Source organism: Tachyglossus aculeatus, chromosome Y4 (assembly GCF_015852505.1).
Source record: "Tachyglossus aculeatus isolate mTacAcu1 chromosome Y4, mTacAcu1.pri, whole genome shotgun sequence".
Lineage (NCBI taxonomy): Eukaryota > Metazoa > Chordata > Mammalia > Monotremata > Tachyglossidae > Tachyglossus > Tachyglossus aculeatus.
In genome coordinates, this window is record NC_052096.1 from 2,470,680 (window position 1) to 2,494,521 (window position 23,842).

A 23,842-nucleotide genomic window follows, 5' to 3' on the forward strand; every position below is an offset into this window, starting at 1 on the left:
CCCGGGCCCCGCCCCTCGGGGGGGGACACCCTGCCCACTCCGTCAAGAAACGCCCACCTCTCATCGCCCCCCGTCCCGCCCATCCTCCTCCCCTGCCCCGCCCCATCCTCCTTTCTGATCTCCCATAATAATAATAATAATAATAATAATAATGAAGGCATTTATTAAACCCGTTGTTGGGTAGGGACTGTCTCTACACGTTGCCAACTTGTACTTCCCAAGCGCTTAGTACAGTGCTCTGCACACAGTAAGCGCTCAATAAATACGATTGAATGAATGAATTAAGCGCTTATTATGTGTAAAGCACTGTTCTAAGCGCTGGGGAGGTTTCAAGGTGATCAGGTTGTCCCACCTGGGGCTCACAGTCTCAATCCCCATTTTACAGATGAGGTCACTGAGGCACAGAGAAGTTAAGTGACTTGCCCAAAGTCACACAGCTGACAAGTGTGAGCCCCAGACTGAGCCCCCTTCTTCCTCTCCCCCTCCTCCCCCTCCCCTCGCCTTCCTCCTTCCCTCCTCCTTCGCCTCCCCACAGCACCCGTATATATGTTTGTACGCATTTATTACTCTATTTATTTATTTTATTTGTACATATTTATTCTATTTATTTTATTTTGTTAATACGTTTTGTTTTGTTAGCTCTGTCTCCCCCTTCTAGACTGTGAGCCCGTTGTTGGGTAGGGACCGTCTCTATACGTTGCCGACTTGTACTTCCCAAGCGTTTAGTACAGTGCTGTGCACATAGTAAGCGCTCAATAAATACGATTGAATGAATGAATGAATGCCTCGCCCACCCCTCCTCGCTCTGTTCCGCCCTCCTCTCCTCCCCCCCACCCGCCCCTCCTCCCTGAGCCCTCCCACCCTCTTCGCTCCGCCCCGCCCAACCTCCTCCCTCTGCGCCACCCACCCCTCTGCCCTCTCTGCCCCTCAAATGATTTCTCCTCCTTATTGCCCCCCATGCCCATGGCCCTTTGTTCCAGACATTTAACTCTCTCCTCAGGCCCCCTGTCCTGCCGCGCCTCGGCCATCCCTTGCCCCTATTGTCCTGGCCGCCTAATTTATTGAGAAAACTGAAACTATCAGACGGGATCTCCCTAAAATATCCCCTGCCCCTCCCTCCTCTCCCACCACGCCCCTTCTTCAACTCTCCCATCTTTCTCCATTTTGAGAGATCTCCTGCCTCCTCTCAAAATTCACCCCCTTCACCTGCACATCCTACCCCATCTCTTCGCACCTTATCAAAACATTTCTCCCTCCCCTCTTCTCTCCCTAACAGACACCTTCAACTGTTCGCTCTCCAACGGCTTCTTCCCAGTGCTTTCAAACATGCCCGTCTCCCCTATCCTAAAAAAACAAACCCTCTAGGCCCCAGGACTCCCTCCAGTTATCGCCCCATCTCCCTCCTACCATTCCTCTCCAAACTCCTTGAACGAGTCGTCTACACCCGCTGTTTCAAATTCCTCTCCAGTTCTCTCTTTGACTCCCTACAATCTGGTTTCCGTCCCCTACACTCCACGATAATTGCCCTCTCTAAGGTTATCAATGATCTCGTTGCCAAATCCAACGGCCTCTACTCCATCCAAATCCTCCTTTACCTCTCAGCTGCCTTCGACATTGTGGACCACTCCCTTCTCCTGGAAACATTATCCAGCCTCACCTTCGCTGACACTGAAACTGTCCTCTCCTCCTACCTCTCTGGCCGCCCCTTCTCAGTTTCTTTCACGGGCTCCTCCTCTGCCTCCCATCCCTTAACAGTTCAGTTCCAGATCCCCTTCTGTTCTCCATCTACACCCACTCCCTTGGAGAACTCAGTCGCTCCTGTGGCTTCAACTACCCCATCTATCCGGATGATTCCCAATTCGACATCTCCAGGCCTGAGATCTTTGCCTCTTTTGCCGTTTCGCATTTCCTCCTGTCTTCAAGACATCTCTACTTGAATGTCCCACCGTCACCTCAAATTTAGCGTGTCTAAAGTGGGTTCGCCGCCGCCGGGGTCGGGGCTGGGGGAAACCAGCGACCCATTGGGGACAGCATGGGCCTCCTAGTCACAAGGACACGGGTTCTAATCCAAGCGCTTAGTACAGTGCTCTGCACACAGTAAGCGCTCAATAAATACGATTGATTGATTGATTGCATCCCCACTTTGTGACCTTGGGCAACTCACTTTACTTCCCCGAAGCAGCGTGGCTCAGAGGAAAGAGCCCGGCCTTGGGAGTCAGAGGTCGTGGGTTCTAACCCCAGCTCCGCCACTTGTCATCTTTGTGTCTATGGGTAAGTCACTTCACTTCTGTGGGCCTCAGTTCCCTCATCTGTCAAATGGGGATGAAGACTGTGAACCCCACGGGGGACAACCTGATGACTTTGTATCCCACCTAGAGCTTAGAATGGTGCTTTGCACATAGTAAGCGCTTAACAAATGCCATCATTTTTATTATTATTCCCCGCAGTCCGGTCGCCGGGACTGCTCAACCCTCGGACTTTCCCGATCCTCCTCCTCCTCCCCACCCCCCTGGGGCCCTCCTCGGGCGCCAGACGGTGGCAGGGGAAGTGAGAGTGTCTGCGGTGGCGGTACACCGTTGGGGCTACGGTTCTCTCTCTCTCTCTCTCTCTCTCTCTCTCTCTCTGTGTCTTGTCCCTCGGGACACAGCCCTCCCCGCCCCCGCGACCAGCTCCGCATGGTAAAGGCCCCCCGGCCGGACTGCGGTCCCCCCCCCCCCGCCCCCCGCTCTCTGCCCCTCGGTGTCACCGATCATCTCACGCTGAGAAACAGCGTGGCTCAGTGGAAAGAGCCCGGGCTTTGGGGTCAGAGGTCATGGGTTCTAATCCCGGCTCCGACACTTGTCGCTGTGGGACTTTGGGCGAGTCACTTACCTTCTCTGGGCCTCCGTGACCTCATCTGTCAAATGGGGATGAAGACTGTGAGCCCCACCGGGGGCAGCCTGATAATAATAATCATCATCATCATCAATCGTATTTATTGAGCGCTTACTGTGTGCAGAGCACTGTACTAAGCGCTTGGGAAGTACAAATTGGCAACATATAGAGACAGTCCCTACCCAACAGTGGGTAAGCGCTTACTATGTGCAAAACACTGTTCTAAGCGCTGGGGAGGTTACAAGGTGATCAGGTTGTCCCACGGGGGGGCTCACAGTCTTAATCCCCATTTTACAGATGAGGTAACTGAGGCCCAGAGAAGTGAAGTGACTTGCCCAAAGTCACACAGCTAATTGGCGGAGCTGGGATTTGAACCCATGACCTCTGACTCCAAAGCCCATGCTCTTTCCACTGAGCCACGCTGCTTCTCTTATGACGGTGTATCCCCCCCACAGTGCTTAGAACAGTGCTTCGCACACGGTAAGCGCTTAACAAATGCCATCATTATTATTATATTATTATCTCCTTGATGGTCTCTGACTCGCTCTCTCCGGCGAGATCCACCCCCGGGGGTCTCTGCCCTAGTTGGCCCCCGGTCGGGCCCCCGGTTTTCCGCGGGGTTGGGGAGGGGGCCTTGGACTGGAATCGGAACCGAGGGGAGCGGGAGAAGGCACGTGCATGCCCGGGGCTCACGAGTGTCCGGGGGAGGAGGGTCAGCCCCGGCTCCTCCCGCCCCCCGCCGCCAGCCCGGAACCGGGATCGGAGGGCCCGCCTCCCCGGGCTTTCCGCCCTCCCGGGCGGGGAAGTGAAAGCAGAGCTTTCCGGGGACCGCTCGGCGGCGGCCCGCGATGTGGGGCCTCCGGGGGCTCCCTCTGCTCCTCCTCCTCCTCCTGCCGTTGGGTGAGAGGGGTCCCGGGACCTGGCGGGGAGGGTCCCGGGGCTGGGGGACACAAGGCTCTGGGGATCTGGGGGGAGCGGGATCCCGGGAGCTGGGAGGAGGGGGGCCCGGGAGATGGGAGGAGGGGGAGAGGGGTCCCGGGAGATGGGAGGAAGGGGGACGGGGTCCCGGGAGCTGGGAGGAGGGGGGCCGGGGTCCCAGGAGCTGGGAGGTGAGGGGTCCCCGAATTGGGTGGGGGGCGGGATCCAGGGAGCTGAGAGGAGGGGGTCCCGGGAGCTGGGGGGTGAGGGGTCCCGGGAGCTGGGAGGAGGGGGAGAGGGGTCCCGGGAGATGGGAAGAAGCGGGGCGGTGTCCCGGGAGCTGAGAGGAGGGGGCCGGGGTCCCAGGAGCTGGGGGGTGAGGGGTCCCCGAATTGGGTGGGGGGCGGGATCCAGGGAGCTGGGAGGCGGGGGGCCCGGGAGCTGAGAGGAGGGGGGAGAGGGGTCCCGGGAGATGGGAAGAAGGGGGACGGGGTCCCGGGAGCTGGGAGGAGGGGGGCCGGGGTCCCAGGAGCTGGGGGGGTGAGGGGTCCCGGAATTGGGTGGGGGGCGGGATCCAGGGAGCTGGGAGGAGGGGGTCCCGGGAGCTGAGAGGAGGGGGAGAGGGGTCCCGGGAGATGGGAAGAAGGGGGACGGGGTCCCGGGAGCTGGGAGGAGGGGGGCCGGGGTCCCAGGAGCTGGGGGGTGAGGGGTCCCCGAATTGGGTGGGGGGCGGGATCCAGGGAGCTGGGAGGAGCGGGTCCCGGAAGCTGGGAGGAGGGGGAGAGGGGTCCCGGGAGATGGGAAGAAGGGGGACGGGGTCCCGGGAGCTGGGAGGAGGAGGGGCGGGGTCCCGGGAGCTAGGAGGGGAATCCCCGAAGCGGGGGGAGCCAGAGTCCCCGGAGCTGTGGGGCCGGGATGCGGCATCCCGGGAGTTGGGGGCGGAGCCCAGGACGGGCGAGCGGGCAGGAGCCCGAGCCTCGGGAGCGGGCCGGAGGCTGGCCAGGAGAGGGGCCGGGGTCGATGCTGAGCCTGCCCGCCCCCCTTCCAGCCAACGGCAACGAGAGCAGCCTCGTCGGGGCGTGTACCTGCAACGTCCGGGTGTCGACGCCCCCGGAGCCCAGGTACCTGGAGGTCTTAACTTCGCACCTACGACACTACCAGCTCTGCCATCACTCCTACGTCCGGTAACACACCCTCCCCCCACACCCCTTAGGGGACCAAACTGGGGACCCCCCCCTTCCCCTCCCCCGTTCTGGGCAAATCCCAACTTCCACCCCCTGGGACCCTCCCCCCACCCCATCCTCTTCCTCCCCACCGGGACCGGCCTGCAACGCTCTCCCACAGGCCCGTGATGTCAAGCACCAGGAATGAGGAAGGGAGCCAGGAACTTCTAATATAAGAGATCGGGGTGGGAAGGGAGGATGGGGGGTAGGGGGAGGAGGAGGTGGAGGCGAACCGATCCCATGCGTACCAGGTTCCACCTGCCCAGGAGGACTTTGTGCGGAAATGCCCAAGCTGCCTGGGTCAAGGAACTGATGAGTTGCTTTGACCAGGGAGGTAAGAACCGTCTTGGTAGGGGTCCCGGGTCCAACTTGCCCCCCTTTCCTCAACTTCCCCGGATGGGCTTTGAAGGTGGGGAGAGTGGTGGTCAGTCCAAAATAAGGAGGGTGGCCGTTCCAGGCCAGAGGCAGGATGTGGGCAAGAGGTTGGTGGCGAGGTAGACTAGATGGAAGTCAGTGAGAAGGTTGGTATTAGAGGGAGCGAAGAATGTGGGCTGGGTTGGAGTAGGAGAGGAGAGAGGGGAGGTGATGGACTGCTTTAAAGCCGATGGTGAGGAGTTTTGTACTTCCCAAGCACTTAGAACAGGGCTCTGCACACAGTAAGCGCTCAATAAATACGATTGAATGAATGAATGAATGAATGGATGGACAACCGCCAAAGGGTCTTGAGGAGTGGGGAGATGTGGCCTGAACGTTTCTGTAAAAAAATGATCCGGGCAGCAGCGTGAAGTATGGACTGGAATGGGGAGAGACGGGAGGCTGGGAGGTCAGCAAGGAGGCTGGTACAGTAATACTGTAAAGTATTTTAGTGTCTGTCAGTCTCCCCTAGCCAGACTATAAACTCCTTGAGGGCAGGGATCGTCTTTCTAATGTGTTCTCCCAAGTGTCTTGTACAGTGTGTTGCACACCATAGACACAATAAAAACTACTGACTGTCTCTCTTGAGGTTTCTCACCTCTATCTCACCACCTCTCACCCCACCTATCCTCTCTCTCTTCCCCCTCATCTGCCCCTGCTCACCCTACTTCCTCCTCTTCCTCGGTTATCTTGTCTCGCTTCCTGGACCCCTCTCCCTGACCTCGCTCCTCTCTCCTCCCTGTAGCCTGCGGATCCCGGAGGACGGAGCCCGCGCAGGAGGAGCAGCGGCTGAAGAGCCAGGCGGGCCCGGCCCCGGCCCAGACCCAGGCCCCGGTAGGCGGCCGGACGACCGCCGCTCCGACCACCCTGCTCTCCACCACCGTCCGGCCCTCCTCCCCGCCTCCCGCCCCGCCGGGCAGCACCTGGTTGCCCGAGGAGACGGTCGCGTTCAACACCGCCAGCCAGGCCCGGGGGGACGGGCCGGACCCCGCCGGGCATAAGGAAGCTGAGGCACGGGGGCTGGGCCGGGCCGTTGTGCCGGTCCTGGGCTTGCTGGGCGTCGTCTTCGTGCTCACCGCAGTTCTGGCCTACGTGGTCTGCCGCAGGCGGGGGGCCCCCCGCAATGAGATGCTCTACCCTCAGAGGCCAAGAGGTATTATTATTACAATTACTATTGATAATGAAAACATTATCATATGGCAGTAAGTGCTTACCTTGTGCCAAGCGCTGTTCTAAGTGCTGGGGTAGATATGTTAATTACCCAGTCTCCGGCCCATTAGGGTTCACAGTCTAACTAGGCGGGATGACGGGCATTGAATCCATATTTTAGTCTGAGTCGGTCAATTGTATTTATTGAGCACTTACTGTGTGCAGAGCACTGTACTACGCACTTGGCAGAGGATACTAGAATCTAACAGATACATTCCTTGCCCACAATGAGTTTACAGTCCAGAGGGGGAGGCAGACATTAATATAAATTACCGATATGGATATAAATGCTGCGGGGCTGGGAGCAGGGATGAGTAAAGGGAACAAGTCAGGGCAACGCAGAAGGGAGTGGGAGGAGAGGAAAGGGGGACTTAGGGAAGGCCTCATGGAGGAGATAATCATCATCATCATCATCAATCGTATTTATTGAGCGCTTACTGTGTGCAGAGCACTGTACTAAGCACTTGGGAAGTACAAGTTGGCAACGTATAGAGACAGTCCCTACCCAACAGTGGGCTCACAGTCTAAAAGATAATAATAATAATCATCATCATAATGGCACTTATTAAGTGCTTACTATTTGCAAAGCACTGTTCTGAGCGCTGGAGAGGTTACAAAGTGATCAGGTTGTCCCACGTGGGGCTCACGGTCTTAATCCCCATTTTACAGATGAGGTCACTGAGGCACAGAGAAGTTAAGTGACTTACCCAAAGTCACACAGCTGACAATTGGCAGAGCCGGGATTTCTAAGGCTTTCTAAGAGATGGGCTTTCTGAGGCTTTGGAGGCCGGGGGAGAGCTGTGGTCTGTTGGTTGTGAAGGGGGGAGGAGGTCCCAGGCCAGGGGTAGGGACACGGGAGGTCAGTGGCGAGATAGACGAGCGTTAGAGGAGCGAAGTGTGTGGGCTGGGTCGGAGTAGGAGAGCAGCGAGGTGAGGTAGGAGGGGGCGAGGGGATTGACTGTTTTACAGCTGATGGTGAGGAGTTTTTGTCTGATGCAGAGGTGGAGGGGCACTTCTCTCTGCTTCTGTTCCCTCATCTGCAAAATGGGATGCAATACAAAATGGGATGCAATACCTGTTCTCCCTCCTACTTTGAATGAGTGTCCAATGTGGGACCCGATTATATCATATCTACTCCAATGTTTAGCACATACTACGTGCTTAACAAAATCACAATTATTTTTATTATTCTCTGTGCCTCAGTTTTTTCATCCAATATCAGCTCTCCCTTCCTCTTAGATTGGGAGTCCCATGAGGGAAAACTGCATGATTTAGTGGAAACAGCACGGGTTTAGGAGTCAGAGGATGTGGGTTCCCAGCCCAGCTCCGCCACTTGTCTGCTGTGTGACCTTGGGCAAGTCACTTCATTTCTCTGTGCCTCAGTTCTCTCATCTGTAAAATGGGGATTAAAACGGTGAATCCCAAGTGAGACAGGGACTGTGTCCCACCTGATTATCTTATATCTACCCCAGTGCTTAGTAAAGTGCCTGGCGCAGAGTAAGCATTTAATAAATACATTTTTTTAAAAAAGGGGAAGAGAGAAGACAGGGACTGTGACCTGATTATCTTGGTTCTACCTCAGTACTTAGTACAGTGGCATAGAGTAAGCACTTATGATTATCATCAACAATGGTATTTATTGAAGGCTTACTGTGTGCAGTGAGACAGGGACTGTGTCCCACCTGATTATCTTATATCTACCCCAGTGCTTAGTAAAGTGCCTGGCCCAGAGTAAGCATTTAATAAATACATTTTTTAAAAAAAGGGAGAGAGAGAAGACAGGGACTGTGACCTGATTATCTTGTTTCTACCTCAGTACTTAGTACAGTGGCATAGAGTAAGCACTTATGATTATCATCAACAATGGTATTTATTGAAGGCTTACTGTGTGCACAGCACTGTCCTAAGCGCTTGGGAGAGTCCGATACAACAGAGTTCCCTAGCCAAAATGAGCTTACAGTCTAGAGGTGGAGACAGACATGAATATAAATAAATTACAATATCTATAATTAACACATGCCATAGTTGTTAGTGTTTCCCTTCCTCTCAAGGACCCAGGTATCCTTTTCCCCTCCGATGGCCAATCAATCAATGGAGTTTATTGAGCGTTTACTGTGTGCAGAGCACTGGACTAAGCACTTGGGAGAGTCCACTAGAATAGAGTTGGTACAGTCGCCCCGTTTCCCGCCGGGGCTCCCTCTCACCCTTCTCTCTCTTCTCCCTTCAGCGTATCATCTTCCGTACCATCCCTGCCAGGCCCACGCCCTGGACCCGCCCTGGGATGGGCACCCCCGGGCTGGCCCCGGGCCCCGGGCCTGGCCTGCCCCGGCCTCTGGAAACCCACCCGCGCCAGTGCCCGTCTGAGCGGCACCTGCCTCCGCTTTCCCTCCCCGAAAAAAAGCTATTTTTATTAACTTTGAGTGTTTGGTGTGTCCAGAATCTGCCCCCCACGTCCACTCGTGGCACTCTCCATCTGGCCAGGGTCGGGGGAGCCGCTTCCTGAGCCCCCCTCTGCTGCTGCCTGCTCCCTGAGGCTGCCAGCACAGACTGACGGCCGCCCGCCTGCCTTCGCTCGGTGTCTCCTCACAGCCCCCCGCCTCCATTAAAGGCCCCACGATGTCTCTGCACGTTGTCTCCCGCAGGCCTGAGACTGGGAGAATTGTGATGGCGCCTTGGGCCCCCCCCCACCCCCAAGATCCCATTTCTTGGAGAGGACTACTGGAAGGCCCGGTTGGAGTCCTACCTCTTAGCCCTGGGGACCGTGTGCGTCAGCTCCACTGAGCCATCCTACCCTAGGCCTCTTGTAGCTCCACGCACCACCCCACCCCATCTGCGACCGCAGGCCCCCTCCCACCCCGCACCAGATCTCGGCCTCTGTCCAGGTGGGGAGGACCAGATATCTTCCGGCCACCTGAGGATGCTGGGATGGGGCCGTTCCAGGGGTCTGGGTCTCTGTTCCCAGACTGGACATGTCCCTGAAGGTGGGTCCAAGAACAGCCCCACATCCCCGCCATGGGGTCTCTCAGCCTCCACCCACTCTTCCCTCCCCATGTCACCAGACTGGACGGGGTCTGAACCGGCCCCACAGCTGGCCCATTGTCCCCCTTCCCTGTGACTTCCTCTACTGTGCTCCCTCTGGACGGACATAGAGTCCTGGCCCCAAAAGCCGGCCCCAGGCACCCCCCCGGCCCCCTGCCCATCCCACCTCCCATTGCCACCAGATCAATGGAAATCTCTTCTGGAGACTCCAGTGGTCCCCTACTCTTTACCCCAATCCCTCCTTCAGGAGGGACACACACACCCATCCACCCCCACATTCCTGACCAGTGGTCTGCTCCCCATCTCCAGTCTCCCCCGCCCTCCACCGAGGACTGTCTGGGGACCTGGAATGCTCTGGATTGCTTTAGGTTTCACTGTGTGGGAAAAGCCCAACTTGGGTTGCTTGAGATCGGGGGGTGGGGGGTGAGGGAAGGGTTGCTGGGGCCTGGGGGTGGAAGGGGCAGGAGTGGAAGGCACCCTGGGAGTTCTCCTCAGCCATGCCCTTGCCTCCAAGCGGGCATTTGGCTGAATCTCCATGCCCACCCAGGAAGCCTGGGCTAAAAGCACACTATGGGACCAGTCCACCTAGTGCTGGCTTTGGGCAGACATCGGCCGGGGCCACATCCTCTGGGCCCGTGGCTCGTCTGGACCTGGTTCCCTCATCCCGATTGGTCCTCCCTGCCCACTTTCCCTCAGCTCGTGGTCTTCATTATTATGAATCAATCAATCAGTGGTATTTATTGAGTGTTTACTATATGCAAAGCACCACACTGTAGGCTTGGGAGAGTACAAAGAATTGGCATACACGATCCCTGCCCGTAACTAGCTTACAGTCTATTATTTTTTTTATTATATTTGTTAAGTGCTTACTACATGCCATGCACTGTATTAAGCACTGGATAGATACAAGCTAATCAGGTTGGACGTAGTCCGTGTCCCACATGGGGCTCACAAGTCTTAATCCCCATTTTACAGATGAGGGAGCTGAGGCACAGAGAAGTTAAGTCACTTGCTCCAGGTCACACAGCAGACAAGTGGTGGAGCCAGTATTAGAACCCAGCTCCTTCTGGCTCCTAAGCCCGTTCTCTATCCACCATGCCATTCTGCCTCTCATTATTACTACTGTTATTTGTTAACTGCTTACTATGTTTCAAACACTTTTTTAAGCACTGGGGTAGATACAGGGTCATCAGGTTGGACACAGTCCCTATCCCACATGGGGTTCACAATCTAAGAAGGTGGGAGACTGAACTCCCATTTTACAGATGAAGACACCGAGGTCCAGTAAAGTGATCCACAGACAAAACACCTCCCTGTGAGCCCCTTTTAGACTGTGAGCCCACTGTTGGGTAGGGACTGTCTCTATATGTTGCCAATTTGTACTTCCCAAGCGCTTAGTACAGTGCTCTGCACATAGTAAGCGCTCAATAAATACGATTGATGATGTAAGCTCATTGTGGGCGGGGAATGTACCTACCAACTCTGTTCTACTGGACTTTCTTAAGCGCTCAGTCCAGTGCCCTGCCCACAGTAAGTGCTCAATAAGTACCATCGATGGATTCAATGAGGGAATGGTTCGTTCACACAGCTGTTTCTGTTGGCTGGTCTGGTTCCTTTTTTTTTTTTTTTGGATGGCATTTGTTAAGTGCTTACTATGTGCAGAGCACTGTTCTAAGCGCTGGGGGGGATACACGGTGATCAAAGTGTCCCACATGGGGCTCAAAGTCTTAATCCCCATTTTACAGAATGGGGATTAAGAGCAATGCATTGCTTCCCACTAGCAATGTCTGCCTCCTGCCACAGTTGCCACAGCCCCTCCTTTCACACGGGGCGAACGAAAACCTGGCTACACCTATTTTATTACCAGTCAGCGGGCCGCCCCGGGGTGCCCAGGACAGGGGTCAGGCTCGGTGGTGCTTTGGGCCAGACGCTCTCCAGCCTCTGGTCCGTACTGGGGAGAAGTGACCCACCCAATCCCCAGCTTCCACTTCCCAGGCTCGGTCCAAGAAGGAAGGGGCATCAGGTTGGCCCCACTTCTCCAAGCCTCACCTCTGTCCAACTGGGACGGGGCCTCCGGCGTCCAGTCCGAGGGAGCCGCCGGCCCACTCCCAGCGGTCCGTGGAGCTGGCTCTGCCCGTGGGGTGGGCGGGCCCCGGGGGTCCCTCCCAGCTCGCTACGTCTCCAGCATCTGCTCGCAGGTGCAGGCCAACTCGCCCACCTTGAGCCGGGCGTAGTCCACCCGCTTCAGTGCCATCTGGCAGTCTTTCCGGGCCGAGTAGCTGGAGCCCTCGTGGGGTTGCCCCGTGGCCACCTGCAATGGGGAAGAGGAGGGAAGTGGCATTCTGCCCTTGCCCTCCTCGCCGCTCCACCACTTTGCCCGGCCCGTCTCCCCACCTTTGGCCCCAAACTCCTCATGCCCGGCTCCTGCCATTACACCGTCCATCCCAGTGATGATCATAACAACAACCATGGTATTTGCTAAGTGCTTACTATGTGCCAGCCACTGTACTAAGTGCTGGGGTGGATACAAGCAAATCAGGTTGGACACAGTCCCCATCCCCCGTTGGGCTCACAGTCTCAAACCCCCTTTTACAGATAACTGAGGTACAGAGAAGTGAAGTGACTTGCCCAAGGTCATACAGGAGACAAGTGGCAGAGTCGGGATCAGAACCCATGACCTTCTGACTCCCAACCTGATGCCACGCTGCTTCTAGAGAATGAGAGGGGGCGAGTGGGCCTTAGTGCGCTTGTTTGTGGATTCCCAAGTCGGGTAGTGATTTGAAGAGCGCAGTTTTTTGCAAATAAATTATGATAGCGGAGCAGCATGTTGTATAGTCATGGCAGAGAGGTTAAGAAGAGAGGTTAGGCAGAGAGAAATCCGATGGGATTTCCCCTAGCAGGTTCAAATCCTGCAGACGACGAGTGTTTTGGAAAAGCGGCAGGGCTTAGTGGATAGAGCCCGGGCCTGGGAATCAGAAGGTCATGGGTTTAATCCCGGCTCCGCCGCATGTCTGCTGTGTGTCCTTGGGCAAGTCGCTTCATTTCTCTGGGTCTCAGTTACCTCGTCTGTAAAATGATGATTAAGAGTGTGAGCCCTAGGTGGGACAGGGACTGTGCCCAACTGACTACCTCATACCTACCCCCAGCGCTTAGAACAGTGCTCGGCAAATAGTAAGCGCTTAACAGGTACCATAATTATCATTATCAAGCAAGCTTGTTTTTGGAGCCCCACAAAATCGGGTAGTGCTCTGAAGAGTGTGGTATTCCACAAATAGATTATAATAGAGGGAGAGCGAGCCTCAGCGTGCTTGTTTACGGATGTCATTTATTCTGCATTTTGTCGGTCTAATAAATCGTGATTGTTTAAACAAGTGACTGGTCTGAACTTTAATGCTCCTCTTCTCGGCTGTATCCCAAACCCACCTACCCAGGTGAGTGCATGGACCTCTGTGGGTGACATCATCTCTGGCCACTGCACAATCTCTACCCTCACCAACTCTGAAATCCCCCCTATCCGACCACAACCTCCTCACCTGCCTTCTCTCCCAAACACCCCCCTCCCCACAAATCAATCCTAGTCCTCCTATCGACTGGCCTCCCACCCCCATTTTCCAAAGTTACCATACCTCATCCAGTCTCCACGCTCAGCCTACCTTCGCTTGACGCACAAATTGACGCTCTTAACAGGGCCCTCTCCACTCAACTCAACTCTCTCATTCCCCTGCCCCTCCATAGGCCTCGTACCATTAACCCGTGGCCCTGGATCACCTCTACAATATACTTCCTTCTCTCCTGTGCATGAGCTAGCCAAAATCCAGGTATTTGGCCAGTCTTATCCATCTCAAACTCATCCTCGCCTGCTTTAACTCTCCCCCCTCCTCCACCCGACAACAATATATCTCCGTCCTTATTGACTCCCTTGTCAAATGCCTGTGACAGCAATTTCAGACATTTAACTCCCTCCTCAAACCCCATGTCCCCTCTTTTCCCCCCATCTCTCACTCCTAATGATCTGGCCATATACCACGTCGAGAAAAGTGAAACTATGAGGTGTGGGTTCCCTAAAATCTCCCCTGCTCCTCTCCAGTCCCTCCTTCATCCTGCTCCCTCTTCGAGTCTCCCATCCTTCCCAGATGTATCTCAGTCAGTCAATCGTATTTACTGAATGCTTACCATGTGCAGAGCACTGTACTAAGCACTTGGGAGAGTACAATATAACAATAAGATCTCAAGAGGAGATCTCCCATCTCCTTTCAAAATCTGCTCCCTCCGCCTCCACTTCTGACCTCACGCCTTATCAAAACACTTGTCCCTTCCTTTCTTCTCTCCCTGACTTTTTTATGGTATTTGCTAAGTGCTTACTATATAATAATAATAATAATGATGGCATTTGTTAAGCGCTTACTATGTGCAAAGCACTGTTCTAAGCACTGGGGAGGATACAAGGTGATCAGGTTGTCCCACGTGGGGCTCACAGACAATCCCCATTTTTTACAGATGAGGTAACTGAGGCACAGAGAAGTTAAATGACTTGCCCAAAGTCACACAGCTGACAAGTGGCAGAACCGGGATTAAAAACCATAACCTCTGACTCCCAAGCCTGTGCTCTTTCCACTGAGACACGCTGCTTCTCTATACTATACTATATGCCAGGTACCGTTCTAAGTAATCAATCAATCAATCGTATTTATTGAGCGCTTACTATGTGCTCATAAGTACTAGGATAGATACAAGCTAATCAGACTGGACATAGTCCTTGTCCCACGTGGGGCTCATAATCTTAATCCCCATTTTACAGGTGAGGGAACTGAGGCCCAGAGAAGCAAAGTGACTTGCACAAGGTCACAAGCAGACGAGCACCGGAGCCGGGATTAGAACCCAGGTCTTTCTGACTCCCAAGCTTGTGCTCTATCCACAAGGCCACGCTGCTTTTCTGCCATCTTCAACTATTTGCTCTTCAATGCCTTCGTCCCCACTGCTTTCAAAAATGCTCATGCCTCCCTATCCTAAAAAAAAACCAAACTCCCTTGACCCCACAGTTCCCTCAGTTATTTCCCAATATACCTCCTATCATTCCTCTCCAAATTTCTTGAGCAATTGTTTACATACCCTGTGTCTACTTCCTGCCCTCCAATTCTCTCCTTGACCTTCTCCAACCTGGTTTCCGTCCCCTTCTTTCCACCAAAACTGCCCTCACAAAGGTAACCAATAATCGCCTTCTTGCCCAATCCAACAGCCTCTACTCCATCCTCCTCATCCTCTGAGCTGCCTTTGACATTGTCGCCCACCCCCTACTCCTGGAAACGTTATCCAACCTCGGCTTACGGTCACTCCTCTCCTAGTTCTCCTCCTATCTCTTTGGCCGGTCATTCTCAATCTCTCTCTGAGAGAAGCAGCGTGGCTCAGTGGAAGGAGCCCGGGCTTTGGAGTCAGAGGTTATGGGTTCAAATCCCGGCTCCGCCAATTGTCAGCTGTGTGACTTTGGGCAAGTCACTTAACTTCTCTGGGCCTCAGTTACCTCATCTGTAAAATGGGGATTAAGACTGTGAGACAACCTGCTCACCTTGTAACCTCCCTAGCGCTTAGAACAGTATTTTGCACACAGTGAGCACTTAATAAATGTCATCATTATTATTATTATTTCGCGGGCTCCTCCTCTGCCTCCCGCCCTCTAATTGTGGGGTTGCCTCAGGGTTCAGTTCTGAGTCCCCTTCTATTCTCCACCTACTCCCACTCTCTTGCAGAACTCATTCGCTCCCACACTTCAACTACCATCTCTAGGTGGATAATTCCCAAAACTACTTCTCCAATTCTGCCTTCTCTCCTTCTCTGCAGTCTCCCATTTTTTCCAGCCTTCAGGATGTCTCTACTTGGATGTCCCGCTGTCACCTCAAACTTGACATGTTCAAAATAGAACTCATCTTCCCACCCAAACCCTGTCCTTCCCTTGATTTTCCCATCGCTGCAGACGGCACCACCATCCTCTCTGTCTCACAAGCCCATAACCCTGGCGTTATACTCGACTCGTCTCTTTCATTCCACCCTCCTATTCAATCACACACCAAATCCTATCGGTTTTACCTTCACGACATTGCTAAAATCCACCGTTTCCTCTCCATCCAAACCGCTACTACCCTTATCCATGCACGTATTCTATTCTGCCTTGATGACTGCATCAGCCTCCTCACTGACCTCCCTGCTTGCTGTCTCTCCCCTCCCCAGTCCACACTCCACTCTGCTGCCAGATCACCTTTCAAAAAAAACATTTAGTGCTACTCCTCAAAAACTCCAGGGGTTGCCTGTCCACCTCCACTAATAATAATAATGGCATTTATTGAGCACTTACTATGTGCAAAGCACTGTTCTAAGCGCTGGGGAGGTTACAAGGTGATCAGGTTGTCCCACGGGGGGCTCACAGTCTTCATCCCCATTTTACAGATGAGGTAACTGAGGCACAGAGAAGTTAAGTGGCTTGCCCAAAGTCACACAGCTGACAATTGGTGGAGCTGGGATTTGAAACCCTGACCTCTGACTCCAAAGCCTGTGCCCTTTCCACTGAGCCATGCTGCTTCCCCAAACTACAAACAGAAACTCCTTACCATCAGCTTTAAAGCTCTCAGTCAGCTTGCCCCCACCTACCTCACCTCTCTGCTCTCTTACTACAACCTGGCCGGCACGCTTCACTCCTCTAAACCCAACCTTCTCTATCTCAATCTTGCCTTTCTCGTTGCCAACCCTTGGCCCATGTCCTTCCTTTGACCTTGAATTCCCTCCCCCTTCATATCCATCAGACCACCTCTCTCCCCACCCTCAAAACCCTCCTAAAATCACATTTCCTCCAAGAAACCTTCCTTGACTAAGCCCTCATATCCCTTCCCTCTGTGTCTCCAATGCACTTGGATCTAACCCCTTTATTTTACTTGTACATATCTATTCTATTTATTTTATTTTGTTAGTATGTTTGGTTTTGTTCTCTGTCTTCCCCTTTTAGACTGTGAACCCACTGTTGGGTAGGGACTGTCTCTATATGTTGCCAACTTGTACTTCCCAAGCGCTTAGTACAGTGCTCTGCACACAGTAAGCGCTCAATCAATCAATCAATCAATCGTATTTATTGAGCGTATTTATTGTCGTATTTATTGAGCTCAATAAATACGACTGATTAATTGATTGATTGAAGTGGATCTATCCACTTGATATTCCCCCCACCCTCAGCCCCACAGCACTTACGTACACATCCCTCTGCTCTCCCACTTCCTCTCTCTGAAATGCATTTTAAAGTCTGCATCCCGCTCGAGACTGTAGGCTCCTTATGAGCGGGGATTGAGTCTACCAATTCTGTTGTACTGTACACTCCCACGCATTTAGTACAGTGCTCTACACGCAGGAGCGCAGTATCACTGCTTCATTCATCCTCCCACCCAATCCCACGGCACATGTGTATCTGTAATTTATTTATTTACACATATTAATATCTGTCTCCCCCTCCAGACTGTAAGCTCATTATGGGCAGGGAATGTGTCTGCGTGTTGCTATATTGTACTCTCCCAAGTCCTTTAGTACAGCGCTTAATAAGCACTCAGTAAATACTGTTGAATGAATGAATTGATCAACAGATACAGTTATTATCGCTCCCTTGTCTCCTCCTCTTCCCAGCTCCATTCCTCCCTCCCAGCCCAAGCAACCCCCCGCCCCGGGGTCCCTTGCGCTGACCTGGGTGAGGTAGCGGATCTGGCCCGAGAGCTCGGCCTCCACGCGCTGCACGGAGGAGGTGAAGGCCGCTGCCTGCCGGTCCAGGAACCGCTCGTTGGCTTTCTCCTTGGACAGCTCCAGGATCACGTTCCCTGTGGGGGCGGATGGAAGACACAGACCATCGGGACCCCCTTCCCAAGTCATATGGAGGGGCGAGGGGACAGGCGGGGGGGACAGACGTGGGGTCTGATGGAGGAGGGCAGGTGCAGGAGGGGCTCAAACCGAGAATCATCATCATCATCATCAATCGTATTTATTGAGCGCTTACCATGTGCAGAGCACTGTACTAAGCGCTTGGGAAGTACAAATTGGCAACATATAGAGACAGTCCCTAGCCAACAGTGGGCTCACAGTCTAAAAGGGGGAGACACTGGGATCACCGGGGATCACTGAGGATCACTGGGGAGGGGCCTAAAGGAATTGGGTTAGATGGGGGCGGGACTGTCTTAGTTGGGGATGGGGCCTAAAGGAACTGGGCTATTCATTCAATCAATCGTACTTATTAATAATAATAACAATGGCATTTGTTAAGCGCTTACTATGTAATACTAAGCCTGGATTAGAACCCATGACCTCTGACTCCCAAGCCCGTGATCTTTCCACTGAGCCATGGTGCTTCTCTAAAGGCAGCATGGCTCAGTGGAAAGAGCATGGGCTTGGGAGTCAAGGGGTCGTGGGTTATAATCGCTTAGTACAGTGCTAAACGCTTAGTACAGTGCTCTGCACACAGTAAGCGCTCAATAAATATGATTGAATGAATGAATAATCCCGGCTCCGCCACTTGTCGGCTGTGTGACTTCGGGCAAGTCACTTAACTTCTCTGTGCCTCAGTGACTGTGAGCCCACTGTTGGGTAGGGACTGTTTCTATATGTTGCCAACTTGTACTTCCCAAGCGCTTAGTACAGTGCTCTGCACACAGTAAGCGCTCAATAACTACGATTGATTGATTGATTGTCGAATGGGGATTAAGACTGTGAGCCCCATGTGGGACAAGCTGATGACCTTGTATCTCCCCCAGAGCTTAGAACAGTGCTTGGCACATAGTAAGCACTTAACAAATACCATCATCATTATCATAATAATAATTATTATTAGTAAATGAACTAGATTAGGTGGGGGCAGGGCCTGAAGGGCCCAGCTCCGCCACTTGTCCACTGTGTGACTTCGGGCAAGTCCTCTGGGCCTCATCTGTAAACTGAGGATGAAGACTGTGAGCCCCACGTGGGACAACCTGATCACCCTGTATCCTCCCCGGCGCTCAATCAATCAATCAATCGTATTTATTGAGCGCTTACTGTGTGCTGAGCACTGTACTAAGCGCTTGGGAAGTACAAGTTGGCAACATACAGAGACGGTCCCTACCCAACAGTGGGCTCACAGTCTAGAAGGGGGAAACACAGAACAAAACCAAACATATTAACAAAATAAAATAAATAGAATAGATATGTACAAGTAAAATAAATAGAGTAATAAATCCGTACAAACATATATACATATATACAGGTGCTGTGGGGAAGAGAAGGAGGTAAGGCGGGGGGGGTGGAGAGGGGGAGGAGGGGGAGAGGAAACAGGGGGCTCAGTCTGGGAATCAATCAATCAATCAATCGTATTTATTGAACGCTTACTGTGTGCAGAGCACTGTACTTGTGCTTGGGAAGTACAAGTTGGCAAAATATAGAGACAGTCCCTACCCAACAGTGGGCTCACAGTCTAAAAGGGGGAGACGGAGAACAAAACCAAACATACTAACAAAATAAAATAAATAGAATAGATATGTACACGTAAAATAAATATAAATAGAGTAATAAATATGTACAAACATATATACATATATACAGGTGCTGTGGGGAAGGGAACGAGGTAAGATGGGGGGGATGGAAAGGGGGAGGAGGGGGGGAGGAAGGAGGGGGCTCAGTCTTTTAGACTGTGAGCCCACTGTTGGGTAGGGACTGTCTCTATATGTTGCCAACTTGTCCTTCCCAAGCGCTTAGTACAGCGCTCTGCACACAGTAAGCGCTCAATAAATACGATTGATTGATTGATTGGGAAGGCCTCCTGAAGGAGGTGAGCTCTCAGTAGGGCCTTGAAGGGAGGAAGAGAGCTAGCCCAGAACAGTGCTTTGCACAGAGTAAGCGCTTAACAAGCCCTCCCTCTGCCCATCCGCCAAGCTCGCTCTCTTCCTCCCTTCAAGGCCCTACTGAGAGCTCCCCTCCTCCAGGAGGCCTTCCCTGACTGAGCCCCTTCCTTCCTCTCCCCCTCGTCCCCCTCTCCATCCCCCCCATCTTACCTCCTTCTCTTCCCCCCAGCACCTATATACATGTTTGTACATATCTATTACTCTATTTTACTAGTACATGTCTATCGTATTTATTTTATTTTGTTAGTCTGTTTGGTTTTGTTCTCTGTCTCCCCCTTTTAGCCTGTGAGCCCACTGTTGGGTAGGGACTGTCTCTATATGTTGCCAACTTGGACTTCCCAAGCGCTTGGTACAGTGCTCTGCACATAGTAAGCGCTCAATAAATACGATTGATTGATTGATTGTGAGCCCACTGTTGGGTAGGGACTGTCTCTCTATGTTGCCAACTTGGACTTCCCAAGCGCTCAGTCCAGTGCTCCGCACGCAGTAAGCGCTCAATAAATACGATTGATTGATTGATTGATTGATTGATTAACAAATGCCATCACTGATTTATTTTATGGCTGCAGGGGACGGAGCTGTGCGAGTCGTTAGCGGGTCGGGCGGCCTTACCCGCGCTTTGCAGGATGGCGCCGATCTCCCGCTCGATGTCCTCCAGGGCCCGCAGCCGCTCGTTCGCGAGGCTGTAAGTCGCCATGTCGCGACCCTTAGTACAGTGCTCTGCAAGCGCTCAATAAGTACTACTCAATGAATGAATGAATGAATGAATGAATGAATGAATGACCGACGCCCGGCCTCCGACCTCGCCAGCGGCCCGACAGCGGCGCTTGCGCGGAGAAACCACCAGCCCCTGCCCAACGCGCAGGCGCAGAATTGGGTCGACTCCCCAGCAGGCACCGCGCGGCCCCCAAAACTACAACTCCCGATGGGCTCCGCGCCCACCTGAACTACAACTCCCGACAGGCTCCGCGCCCGCCTGAACTACAACTCCCGTCAGGCTCCGCGCCCTCCGAACTACAACTCCCGACGGGCTCCGCGCCCCCCCGAACTACAACTCCCGACGGGCTCCGCGCGCGCGCTCCACTCTACCCCTTGGCTCGAGGCCTCCCAAATTACTCTGAGGTGGAGGCGAAGTTCGGCCTGTCCCTCCCTCAAACGCGGACTAGGGAGACCTGTGTCCTCGTTGGCGACGGTCCCCTCCATCCCCTAGGGATGGAGGAAGCCCTCTTTTTAAAAATAGAGTATTTAAATGCTTACTGTACCAAGCAGCGTAGAATAATAATAATAATAAAGGCATTTATTAAGCGCTTACTATGTGCAAAGCACTGTTCTAATGGCTGGGGAGGCTACAACGTGATCAGGTTGTCCCACATGGGGCTCACAGTCTTCATCCCCGTTTTACAGATGAGGGAACTGAGGACAAGAGAAGCGAAGTGACTTGCCCAAAGTCACACAGCTAAGTGGCAGAGCCAAGATTTGAACCCATGACCTCTGACTCCAAAGCCCGGGCTCTTTCCAATGAGCCACGCTGCTTCTCTGCCAAATGCTTAATGCTTAAATGCTTACTTTACCAAGCAGCATAGAATAATAATAATAATAAAGGCATTTATTAAGCGCTTACTATGTGCAAAGCACTGTTCTAATGGCTGGGGAGGCTACAAGGTGACCAGGTTGTCCCACATGGGGCTCACAGTCTTCATCCCCGTTTTACAGATGAGGGAACTGAGGCCCAGAGAAGTGAAGTGACTTGCCCAAAGTCACACAGCTGACAAGTGGCAGAGCCGGAATTTGAACCCATGACTTCTGACTCCAAAGCCCGGGCTCTTTCCAATGAGCCACGGTGCTTCTCTGCCAAATGCTTAATGCTTACTTTACCAAGCAGCGTAGAATAATAATAATAATAATGGCATTTATTAAGCGCTTACTATGTGCAAAGCACTGGTCTAAGCGCTGGGGAGGCTACAAGGTGATCAGGTTGTCCCACATGGGGCTCACAGTCTTCATCCCCGTTTTACAGATGAGGGAACTGAGGCCCAGAGAAGTGAAGTGACTTGCCCAAAGTCACACAGCTGACAGGTGGCAGAGTCGGGATTTGAACCCATGACCTCTGACTCCAAAGCCCGGGCTCTTTCCACTGAGCCACGCTGCTTCTCCTAGGAGAAGCGGCATGGCCTAATGGAAGGAGCCCAAGCCCTGGGAATTTGAAGACCATGGGTTCACTCTGCCACTTGTCTGCTGTGTGACATTGAGAAAGTCACTTCACTTCTCTGTGCCCCAGTTCCCTCACCTGTAAATGGGATTCAATGCCTGTTCTCCTTCCTACTTAGACCATGAACTCCAAGTGGCAAATGCTTATCAGAGAAACAGCATGGCTCGGTGGAAAGATCGCGGGCTTTGGAGTCAGAGGTTGTGGGTTCAAATCTCAGCTCCACCAATTGTCAGCTGTGTGACTTTGGGCAAGACACTTAACGTCTCTGGGCCTGTTACCTCATCTGTAAAATGGGGATGAAGACTGTGAGCCCCCCGTGGGACAACCTGATCGCCTTGTAACCTCCCCAGCGCTTAGAACAGTGCTTTGCACATAGTAAGCTCTTAATAAATGCCATTATTATTATTATTATTATCAAAGCCTTATTGAGGGTGCATCTCCTCCAAGAGGCCTTCCCAAACTAAGCCCCTCCTTTCCTCTTCTCCCACTCCCTTTTGCATCCTGACTTGCTCCCTTTGTTCTTCCCGGATCCCAGCCCCACAGCACTTATGTACATATCTGTCATTTATTTATTTATTTGTACTGATGTCTGTCCCCCCACTCTAGACTGTAAACTCATTGTGGGCAGGGAATGTGTCTGTTTATTGTTGTAGTGTACTCTCCCAAGCACTGAGCACAGTAAGTGCTCAATAAATACGATTGACTGAATAAATTGTAACTACCCCAGGACTTAGAAAAGTGCTTGACACATAGTGCTTAACGAGTACCATTGTCACACTATTATTCTTATTACTCTTATCCATTGTACCAAACACTGAGGTAGATACACGATTATCAGGTCTGAAATCAACCTCGTCCCACTGGGAGGGGCAACAAATATTGAATTGCCATTTTACAAATGAGGAAACTGAGGCACAGAGAAATGAAGTGACTTGTGTATGGTTGCACAGCACCAAGTGTGGAAGCAGCACGGCCTAGTGGAAAGACCCCTGGCCACGGAGAGGTTCTAATCTCGGCTCTGCCATGTCTTCAGTGTGTCTTTGGGCAAGTTGACTTTTCCGTGCCTCATTTACCTCATCTATAAAATGGGGACATGGACTGTATTCAACTTGCTCCCTTTGTTCTTCCCGGATCCCAGCCCCACAGCACTTATGTACATATCTGTCATTTATTTTTTGATTTGTACTGATGTCTGTCCCCCCACTAAGTACCCCATGGGGGACATGGACCGTATTTAACTTGATTAGCTTGTATCTACCCCGGCGCTTAGTACAGTGCCTAGTACATAAGTGCTTAACAAGTACCACAATTATTAGTAGAGGTCGTTACCAGAAGCACCAGGTCAGAGCCGGGGAAGCTGCAGCAACCCCTGGACAAGGGTGACTGACATTTGGCCCCCTGACTCTTGACCATCGCCCCCAACTTCTCCAGCAGCCCCCAACGTCGCCCCTCAGGCACACACACCCGTGCTTGCGTTTCTTTTTTATTATTTTCTCCTGGTTGCTCAGATCTGTGTAGCAAAACACTCCTTTATGCTCCCCCTCCTCCCACTCCCAGCCCCAGGATGGATGGGGGCCCGGGTCGGGGGGAGGATGGGTGGGCTTGGAGTCCTGGTTTCCCCCTCCCTCTTTTCCTCCCCTTCCGAGGGTCCTGAAAAGCCGAGGGAGCAGTGGGAGACAGGGATGGGAATGTGGAGGCTTGAAAGAGGGGATGGAAAGGAAGGGGTGGAGCGGAACTATGTGGTCCTACACCCCGTCTTCTCCTCAAATTAAAAAAAAAAGTCTCTCCCTCTCTCTCTCTCATACTCAACACACACACTCAACATACACACGCACCCACACGACTTGCTGCCTATGGTCAGGTTGGGGGGAAGAGGGAGAAGCTGGGGCTGAAGAGGAGTGGGGCAGGGGAGGGGTATGGCTGCAGCCAAAAATAATGCCCAGAGATTTGTCCAGTGCTTTTTTGGGGGTAGGGGGGAGAGGGGCTGCGGTGGGGACCGGGGGACGGAGGGGGGGAGCGGGCGGGCGCCGGGGGAGGGGGCCCCCGCACGCCCCACCCGCCCCGCC

At 53.0% G+C, this 23,842-nt stretch overlaps 2 protein-coding genes across 2 annotated transcripts; one reads left to right on the top strand and one right to left on the bottom strand.

Moving 5' to 3' along the window:
* Positions 1 to 3,690: 3,690 nt before the first annotated feature.
* On the top strand, positions 3,691 to 9,266 carry CXCL16 (C-X-C motif chemokine ligand 16). Its single transcript, XM_038768663.1, has 5 exons — positions 3,691 to 3,774; positions 4,841 to 4,976; positions 5,267 to 5,349; positions 6,175 to 6,582; positions 8,866 to 9,266. Exons 1-5 carry the CDS (start codon positions 3,723 to 3,725, stop codon positions 9,000 to 9,002), a joined length of 816 nt encoding a protein of 271 aa, XP_038624591.1. The 5' UTR covers positions 3,691 to 3,722; the 3' UTR covers positions 9,003 to 9,266.
* A 2,122-nt stretch (positions 9,267 to 11,388) lies between these two features.
* Positions 11,389 to 20,321, bottom strand: MED11 (mediator complex subunit 11). The gene is made up of 3 exons (XM_038768772.1): positions 20,180 to 20,321; positions 17,391 to 17,521; positions 11,389 to 11,988 (listed from the first exon to the last, which is right to left on the bottom strand). The coding sequence occupies exons 1-3, from the start codon at positions 20,262 to 20,264 to the stop codon at positions 11,851 to 11,853; spliced, it is 354 nt and encodes a 117-aa protein (XP_038624700.1). The 5' UTR covers positions 20,265 to 20,321; the 3' UTR covers positions 11,389 to 11,850.
* Between the last annotated feature and the right edge of the window lie 3,521 nt (positions 20,322 to 23,842).

Bases quoted from the DNA above. Each gene is read 5' to 3' on its own strand.
- MED11 (XM_038768772.1), bottom strand. From the start codon at position 20,264: ATGGCGACTTACAGCCTCGCGAACGAGCGGCTGCGGGCCCTGGAGGAC. The intron at 17,522-20,179 runs GTAAGGCCGCCC...CCGCCCCCACAG, and splicing joins CGCCATCCTGCAAAGCGCGG to GGAACGTGATCCTGGAGCTG. The intron at 11,989-17,390 runs GTCAGCGCAAGG...TCCCCATTGCAG, and splicing joins AGATCCGCTACCTCACCCAG to GTGGCCACGGGGCAACCCCA.
- CXCL16 (XM_038768663.1), top strand. From the start codon at position 3,723: ATGTGGGGCCTCCGGGGGCTCCCTCTGCTCCTCCTCCTCCTCCTGCCG. The intron at 3,775-4,840 runs GTGAGAGGGGTC...CCCCCCTTCCAG, and splicing joins CCTCCTCCTCCTGCCGTTGG to CCAACGGCAACGAGAGCAGC. The intron at 5,350-6,174 runs GTAAGAACCGTC...TCCTCCCTGTAG, and splicing joins GAGTTGCTTTGACCAGGGAG to CCTGCGGATCCCGGAGGACG.